Consider the following 8,858-nt stretch of genomic DNA (forward strand, 5'->3'; position numbering starts at 1 on the left):
GCAGAATCTATATTTAAAATTCCCAGTAGAAATCCCCTTTAAAGATATAAGAAGTCTGACTTGAAATGCACCTGCTTAACAGAAGTTTGTCCTTCAAGGACAAGCTGAGCGCTTCTTATGTCGCTTGTATGTTATCTCTCACACGCGGGAATGATCTGCTGTTGTGTTCTGCAGACAAGTCAAAATATTACCCTTGAATTATGCATAAACTAGCAAAATAGGATGTGACAATCTGTGTTGTGTGTCAATATTAAAGCCAGATCATTCCTAATTAGCTTCTTTGAGCCTTGGGGGTTTTTTTCTACAAGGTCCAACTACAAGGACTGCACAGTTTTCAGTGAGCAAGAAAAGAGAAGTGATCCATCTACAGCATGAATCACTTCCTTATTCCTGACACAGATGCTTGGCTCTGAGAGCTATATTCCCTAAAAAGTGAGAACGTCAGTAACCCAATCTGTGGTCAGAACATGGTTGTGCAATCTGAAGATTAAAAGTATCTAAAGCGCACAGAGAAACTGACATTTTGTGGTGGGATTGTGGGTGAAAGGTAGAAAGGGTTCCTAGGAGGATAGGGTGAAGAAAATACCTTTCAGTTAGTCTTTCGTGCACAGAGAAATTCTGAAAACACAACAGTGGAAAGAGGAAATGATGCCTGGGTTGGATCAAGTAGCTCAACAAAGGTTTATTCTTCAATAATGCAGACTACAATGCATGCAGCTGAGACACCCCCAAAGCGGTATCACTGTCAGGTTATTAATATTCTTTCTGATTCTACCACATGACACAAGTCTGTACAACACCTGCAGAACTTTGAATCAGAAAGTCTCAAAAACAGAGACACACTGCTTTTAATACACACTGTGGGGTATTCACTGGTGGATTTATTTTTCTGAACTCACTGGAACTTGGTGGTTTCAAGGGGGACTCATTTAGCAAGAGTTTTTAAAAAAAAGTACATCGGGACAGACAAGGTGAAACCATTCAATAATGCAGACTATTCAGAAAATCAGAAAAATGTCAGGTATTATCTGAGTCGAAACTGCTTAAGAGATGTTTAGCAGTTCCTAAATCATATGATAGGTGTGAAAGAAAAGATTAACATATATTGCTATTTGATGTACTGACACACTGTAATAAAAATATTCACCCTGTTATATAATATACTGTGTGTACTAGTGTAATTTGTATATCTCTGTTTTCATATTATTAATGGATGTACAACAACACCTGCATTTATTCAGCATCATATATGTGTAGAAATCTTTGAATACACCAGATTTTTCATACTGAATAAACTGGCATTATTTACATAACACTGAAATGCATAACTCATAAATCTATGGAAGTGATGTATAGAGTCTAGACTGGATCAGTTTAAAGTTCATGGTATACAATAAAAATTGCCGTAAAGCTAAATTTGTGTTGATAAGGTTTTCAAATATCACCCTACTACTGTTGATACTATGTACACTACCAGCCACTTTTTTAGGTACACCTGTTCAACTGTTTGCTAACACAAGTATCCAGTCCAAACAGAAAACATCAAGACAGCCTGATGAAGTCCAAACCATGCATCAGAATGGAGAAGCAAGGTGATTACAGTGACTTTGAACATGTCACACTTATCGGTGCCAAACAGCCTGTTCTAAATATTTCAAAAATGCTGTTCTACTGGAATTTTCATGCACAACCATCTCTAGGGCTTACAGAATATGCCCAGAATATAAGAAAATTAGTGAGTGGCAGTTCTCTGGGTGAAAATGGCTTGTTGGTGTCAAAGGTAAGAGGAGAATGGCCAAACTTCCTTAAGCTGACAAGAAGGCAATATTAACTCCCTCGTTACAACCAAGGTGTGCAGAAGAGCCTCTATGAATGCACAGCACTTCATACCTTGAAGCAGATACAGGTCTTCTGCTATCAGCTAAGAACAGGAAACCAAGGCTACAATATCCACAGGCTCACCAAAATTGAACAATAGAAGATGGGGAAATGTTGCTGTTGGGTCTCAGTTTCTGCTGTGACATTCAGATGAATGTCAAAATTTTAGACCTAAACTACATGGAAGTATGGCTCCATCCTGCCTTGTATCAAGAGTTCAGGCTAGCGGTGATGCTGTTGGTAGTGTAATGGTATGGAGGACATGCCAGCACTGGTTATAAGGCTGTTACTGTCTATTTTTTTCATTAGATGAAGGTGGTGTGTGTGATGTGGACAGAGTCTTCAAAATTCTCCAAAATATCACTGATAGATATATATCAGTGGTAAACATATCTATCTACACATATATATCTATATATAGATATATATATATTAATAACACGTTAAATGATGCATATTTTTAATCAGATGCTCGTGAATTCTCGTGACACTGGTGAAACTCCCAGCTGATCACTATAACTGAACGTGACCCATAGTTTCGGCGGGCAAAAAACTCTTCGAGTAAGCATTTAACTATGGGACAGTAAGCCTATGGGATGATGTAATGATTCTGACGGAGTGACGAAATAGCCTAAAAAAGGCCGACGTCGTACTGAAGTAGTACGCATTACGACGAAACACATTACGACGGGTAGTTACTCCCGTCCTAATGTGTTTCCCCGCGTCGGGAGCGCGCACTGAGCAGGGAGAGCGTATGCGGTTGACCCTGGCTCAAATTCCAAACAACCAGACGCGGAAGTAGTGATGTTTTAGTTTTGTGTAAAAGTGAAAGATGGGTTTTGTTACATTACCGTCAATTTGGTTACAACAGACATTGATACATCATTACGGATTATTAAGAGATAAGAGAATAGGAGGAGAATCTTTAACGCTCAAGATACCAATTTCTCAACAAGTAAACGGCTCTGGTCGTTTTCAGACGTCCTATAAAAATACTATTTGCTCGGATTTTTGCACATCGCCAAAGGTTATGTCTGCTGAGCACATGACTGAAAACAATTGTCAATTGTCTATTTGTTTTTATAAAACAGATTTCTGTAGCTAAAACACAGAAATCCCCCCTTCCCCCAGATAGACCACATGATTGAATAATGGCCGAATGGATATACATTTAAAGTGTTTTTTATTCAAACAAGAAGTCGGTATTTTGACATTTTTCATTCATCCAGGCTGCAAGGCTTCCTTGTCATCACCATAATCTCCGGCTCACTGCACAGATTCTCTATCAGATTGGATATTGACGGTCTGGCTGGGCCGCTCCAAAATGTTTAGATTACTTCCAGTCAGAAGATTACTTTAAACCTACATAAGGCAGGGCGGTGAAGCATTTGGGGCTCTATGTTTGTGTTGCCTATTTGCACAGTAGACACGAAACCTGTTTATGTTATATTCTCTTCTATTAAAGAAAAAAAAACAAAAAAAAACACATCCCTTCTCCCTGCAAAGTGCGCGCTCCCGACGCAAGGGAAACAAATTTCGCTTGGCACGCAGCCAGCGACTTTCAGATCTCTCCCAGTAATCTCCAGCAAGAAATTCCATTATACAAACCCACTAATACGCCCATTACATCCGGTCGGCGAGGCTGTCTTGTAATTGGTGTGTAAGAAACAAGCACTCTCAGCCACTCGTGCCCCGAAAATCCCACGCTGGTGTTACTTCCACCCTCTGAAGGAGGGACTTATAAATGGAGTATAAATGTTAGAAGACGTGTTCGGAAAATTCAGACCGACGGCTTTACAGAGAATCGGTGAAATGCAGAGGTAAGAAGAAACTCGTCTTGTTTTTCTCCCTTGCACATTTAATAGTTAATAGTACTGCGGTTTATTGCTGTAGAATAAATCTGCAGCTTCCAGTTTTGGGAGTTTCTTTTTGAATGTTCTCAGATTTCCCTTGTGCGCTCGTAAGCCGTCTCTATTTATTCACGCTTGTTGTTGTCGCTGTCGTGTTTCCTGTCAGCCTCCCCAAACCTCAGTTCTCCAGCTGGCTATTAAAGCAGGTGGAAACGGGCCAGTACGCTGGCCTGTGCTATGTTGAACCAAACAAGTTCAGAGTCCCGTGGAAGCACAACTCCAGAAAAGACTGCAGTGACGAGGACAGTAAAATCTTCCGGGTAAGTTTATTGCCAGATTAGCCTTTGTTATCCGTGCGATCAGATAAAAGGGTTAAAATGACTATGTTGACATTTTTACTGAAATAATAAGCTACTACATTGATGAGTAAGCGACTTACAAACTAAGCGTGTGCTTTAAATAGTTCCAAAAATAGTTTTGTTGAGTTGTTGTTACTATCAGGCTGGAGTTGTTTAGCTTGTTGCAGCTGTTCCCAGAGGCAGTTATGGCATCATCTCTAGTGGTGACACTTGAGTCAGTGATCTTGAGTCAAAGAAATCCTGTACTAATGTTTTTGATACATTTAATGTGCAAAACCACAGCTTGTTTTCATACTTAGAGCACAGTTATACGCCGGTGCCAGTATTAAAGGAATTCTACAGATTTCAGCCAAGTGTCTTCATTTTTCACAAACAGCCACTTCAGTTTAGATGTGAAATCCAAATAGTGTGTGAAACAATTAGGAGGTGCATGTGAAGTCTAATGTGTGTAATTATCTCATAAAATATATAGTAAGTTTGAATTTTCTACCCGGCTGTCATTATGTTTACACCTCTCTGCATTTCCTCCATAGGCCTGGGCAGTAGCAAGTGGGAAAATTAATGAGTTCCCTAATGACAAAGCCAGGTGGAAAACCAACTTCCGCTGTGCTCTGAACAACCTCTCTGTGCGCTTCAAGATGGTAAAAGATAACTCCAAGAATTCTGATGACCCACATAAAGTCTATGAGATTATCAACACTGCACGTAAGCTAATCATCACTTAAGCCGAGATTCTGGGGTAAAACCGTTCCGAGTTTGAATGCATAAATAACGCTGATCTTTCATCTTTCCCTGAAGAAAACCAAGACGGTCTGGCAACACGGGACCCTTGGGAGGACGCTGACATTATACCAGATATATACAGCTCTTCCACAGAGTACCTCCTTTCAGCAAATGAGGTTCAGTATCACATAAAGCGCTCTTTCACTTCTCTTAGTTGGTGTAATCTCACTTGTCTTTGTGCTTCTAAATATTAACTGTTTCACTGCCTCTCCCCAATAAACAGCATGATCTGGTTAACGATTTGATGGCCTTGGGTCTTGGCAGCCAGTCAACAGGTAAAGTTTGTGGATCGCATTTGGTTTTCTGTGGTTTATAATGGAGGTTAGTTGTAGTTTAAAATGATTTTACTGTCAAAACAGAGGAGCAACCATGGACAGAGAACTATGGCCAGCAAAATCAACCCGCAACTGAAAGCTATCCTGTAGCAGCCGAAAACAACCCACAGCTTTTACCAGTGCAGCAAATCTGTTATGGAGGTATGTTTAGACAAATTTCTCTTCCTGGATGAAAGGTTTACTAAAAATATGTGTACATAGTTACCCAAGAAGGAGGGATCTGTTGTCTATTAACTGTTTTGTTTTGTACAGTAACTCCTGCACCAGTACTCACTTCACCTCAGCCGGGGCTATTTGACCTAGAGGTCTCCATCCACTACAGGAAAAAAGAAATGGTAAAGATGACTTTGAACACTCCCCGACTGCAGCTCCACTACAACTCAGAGGCACTTGGGTATGAGGCATTCAAACTCTGCTTCCCCTCCACTGATGGTCTGCTGGACCACAAACAGGTATAATCATACCATTAGCTAGATGCATGTTTTACACAGTTGTACCATCCAAGCAGACACTAGAAATTATGTTTATTATGTTACTTCAGGCATGAAGCTGACAGATTCTGAGATACTGTGTATGTCACAAATAAAATTTGACTTTAGAATACGATAGATGGATTTTACCCCTACTTTTAGGTACAGTATACTGCTGTGTGATGAGGCATTTTCATGTTTTACTCACCACAACCTTCTTATTACCAGATTGAATACACCAACCGCATACTTAATAGCATCCAGAGAGGTCTATTCTTGGAAGTGCAAGAAACTGGTATTTATGCCTGGAGGCAGGACAGATGCCATGTGTTTGCCAGCACCAGTGACCCTAGTTTGGCTAATGCAGAGCCAGCAAAGCTTCCCCAAAACACCATGGTGGAGCTCCTTAATTTTGAAAAGTTTGTGAATGGTAGGTGTAGATGTTTGCTCATTTATATATGTGTATATACACCATATACTGCTGAAGTATGTCTGTGAAGGTTCTTAGTCATCCAGGTCATCATAGTCTAAGGAGCTTGGAAAGAAAAGCGTCTGGACTTCTTTAAGTTGCTTGAAGACGTTTCATCTCATAAGCCCTGTTCAAACAGAGGTGGTGGCTCACGGCACCAACTGTCTGCCATCCATAATCCAGTTTTGAAATCCCTTCCCAGATGCCTTAATGCCCACTCACATCCTGGGCCTTCTGACCTCTGGAAATCACATGATAGGGTGGGGCTATGTTTCATAATGAGTTCACCCAAAACCTTGGCTGATTGTGACCTACACCCATTTTCACACCTTGGCTCATGTGATTAGGTAGAGGATCATTAGGGGGTCCATTGTCCCTCTTGGGCGGACACTCCCATAGGGCTTAAATCTGGGACTCTCCACCATTTCACCTTAGAACTGAAGAAGCTTCTCGAATTAGAGGTGAAACGTCTTCAAGCAACTTAAAGAAGTCTAGACGCTTTTCTTTTCAAGCTCCTTAGACTACTGCTGAAGTAAAAATGGATTTCATCCTTAAATAAATGACTCCCACTGAATTTGTTTCAGAATTGAAACAGTTTAAGGAGAACAATGGTAGATCTCCTGAATACACCATCACCATGTGCTTTGGAGAGAAGTTTCCAGATGGAAAACCGCTGGAGAAGAAGCTTATTGTAGTGAAGGTAACACCACCCCCCGACCCGTGCTTCACCTCAAAAACCCATTCAGTTTTTCAGTCAGTTATTCAATTTAATTCAATTTAGTTTCATTTTCTTAGCAATAATTTATGAAAAAAAGCACAGCTGGGTACTTACACTGTAAGACAGAGACTGAACAAAAATAACCCAAAAATTCCCTTTGAGGAAACATCTGGCAACACTTGGCTTTTGGCTGCCACCTGGTGTGGGCTGCCAACTGCCTCAACCAGTTAAAGTTAGAGGGAAGAGGATTTAAAACAGACTACACACAATATAATAATAAAACAACTGGCATGTTGGGGAATCCAGTAATTGCAGATAAGACCATGCAGAATCAAGGGACGAATGACAGGTAACAGTGAAGAAGACTAGACTAAAGATGCTCTGTGCATAATGGAATATGACCAGTCAGACCTTTTAGTAATTAGGTTGTTTATTAGCAGTTATCAGCATAAGTTATCCTGGTCATCCAGACCTTTCTTGCCTTATGATATGCTTGTAGTTTAACTACCCCAGTTGTTTCAGTGGGTTTGTAGATAAATAACTGGGTATCATCTGCATAGAAAAAATGTATCCAGCACTTTCAGTAGCAAAAGAACCAATCATTGATATGAAAAAAAGCTTGAACAAATTATTTTATATATAGAAATAAAGTGTGTATACAGGTTTAAATCAAATGTAAGCTTAACTGCATTTACCGTAAAAGCGTAAGTGAGCATAGTATAGTTATACTTAATATGTAGAGACATTATTACATGTAATATGTCCCCGTTTGTTCGCAATGGTGATAAACAGGTTCGAAATATATAAGAAGTTTGGTGACAGAAAGTTAGAGAGGCAATGGTGTAGACATGTGCTGAGGAGGGATAGTGGATATACTGGACAAAGAATGCTGAATGCCGACTTGCCAAGTAGGAGGACATGTTTTTCCTATTGCTATTGTTGCTTATCATGAGTCATCACTTTCAGTGTTTACTTTGTCATCAGCAGTTATGAAACTCTTTAGCGTAAATCTTTCTCTCCATTTCTGCAGGTGGTACCTTTAATCTGTCGACATCTTCATGAGATGGCCCAAATGGAGGGAGCGTCGTCTCTTTACAGCTCCAACGTGAGCCTACAGATCTCACACAACAGCCTCTATGATCTCATCAGCTCCTGCTTTCCCCTGCAAACAGCCGAAGACCCGATGCGGGACGCTGCACTGTTCCCGAACCAGATTTGAAATTTGATCTTTCATTGACTTTTATTTGAAACCACTTTAATTTCTTATGGGGTATGGGGACACGTACTACACTAGATTCTGAATCAGCTAAAAAGTTGGCCGCTTAGCAGCTGAATGTGATAGTGTTATAGCTGCCAATACTGCCATGTGCCTGCTTTTCACTCTATGTTCACATTTATGCTAAATCACATTTTTATCCACTACATGAGAAATGCCCCATCTACTGCTGTACTGTTACATTACTAACCTCAGTTTAAAGATCGCTTTAGAACTGTCCAATTGTCTTTCATCTAATGTATTGTTAAACTGATAATATCATCCTATATTAAATGAAATGAATGCTTATGATAATGGTAAATCCATTCTGACAAGCTAAGTTTATATTACTGATCACATATTTATAGAACTGCTGTATATATGTGTGTGTGTTTGAATATAATGATGTATGTGTATAGTAATATTTTTGTGTCATACTGCCACTGGCTATATATGAGAAACTGACCAGCTATTCTTCTTTTCATCTTGCACTTTTCATACTGAATAAACTGCCATTTCTATACCCTTTGTGCATAACTCTTTGTGCATAACTCATATACAACAAAGGGTTATGTAAAATCTAGAAAATATTATTTTAACTTGGTATCGTTTCATGTAAAGCTAAGACTGTGTTAATACAATTTTAAAATAGTGTCCTACTAACTGCCAATGTTGAAAAATCTGTAACAAAAACAGGACAAACTGTAAGCGAGTACTTGAAATAAACTAAGACAAACGTCT

The 8,858-nt window shown here is 39.6% G+C and overlaps 1 protein-coding gene across 1 annotated transcript; it reads left to right on the forward strand.

The window, feature by feature from the left end:
* Positions 1–3,508: 3,508 nt before the first annotated feature.
* irf7 (interferon regulatory factor 7) lies at positions 3,509–8,857 on the forward strand. Its single transcript, XM_003440494.5, has 10 exons — positions 3,509–3,698; positions 3,895–4,048; positions 4,621–4,792; positions 4,886–4,986; positions 5,094–5,145; positions 5,230–5,346; positions 5,458–5,657; positions 5,904–6,105; positions 6,729–6,844; positions 7,893–8,857. Exons 1-10 carry the CDS (start codon positions 3,634–3,636, stop codon positions 8,079–8,081), a joined length of 1,368 nt encoding a protein of 455 aa, XP_003440542.2. The 5' UTR covers positions 3,509–3,633; the 3' UTR covers positions 8,082–8,857.
* The last annotated feature ends 1 nt before the right edge of the window (position 8,858 follows it).

This window comes from Oreochromis niloticus, linkage group LG7 (genome assembly GCF_001858045.2).
Source record: "Oreochromis niloticus isolate F11D_XX linkage group LG7, O_niloticus_UMD_NMBU, whole genome shotgun sequence".
Classification (NCBI taxonomy): domain Eukaryota; kingdom Metazoa; phylum Chordata; class Actinopteri; order Cichliformes; family Cichlidae; genus Oreochromis; species Oreochromis niloticus.

Bases quoted from the DNA above. Each gene is read 5' to 3' on its own strand.
- irf7 (XM_003440494.5), top strand. From the start codon at position 3,634: ATGTTAGAAGACGTGTTCGGAAAATTCAGACCGACGGCTTTACAGAGA. The intron at 5,347-5,457 runs GTATGTTTAGAC...TGTTTTGTACAG, and splicing joins GCAGCAAATCTGTTATGGAG to TAACTCCTGCACCAGTACTC. The intron at 6,845-7,892 runs GTAACACCACCC...CCATTTCTGCAG, and splicing joins AGAAGCTTATTGTAGTGAAG to GTGGTACCTTTAATCTGTCG.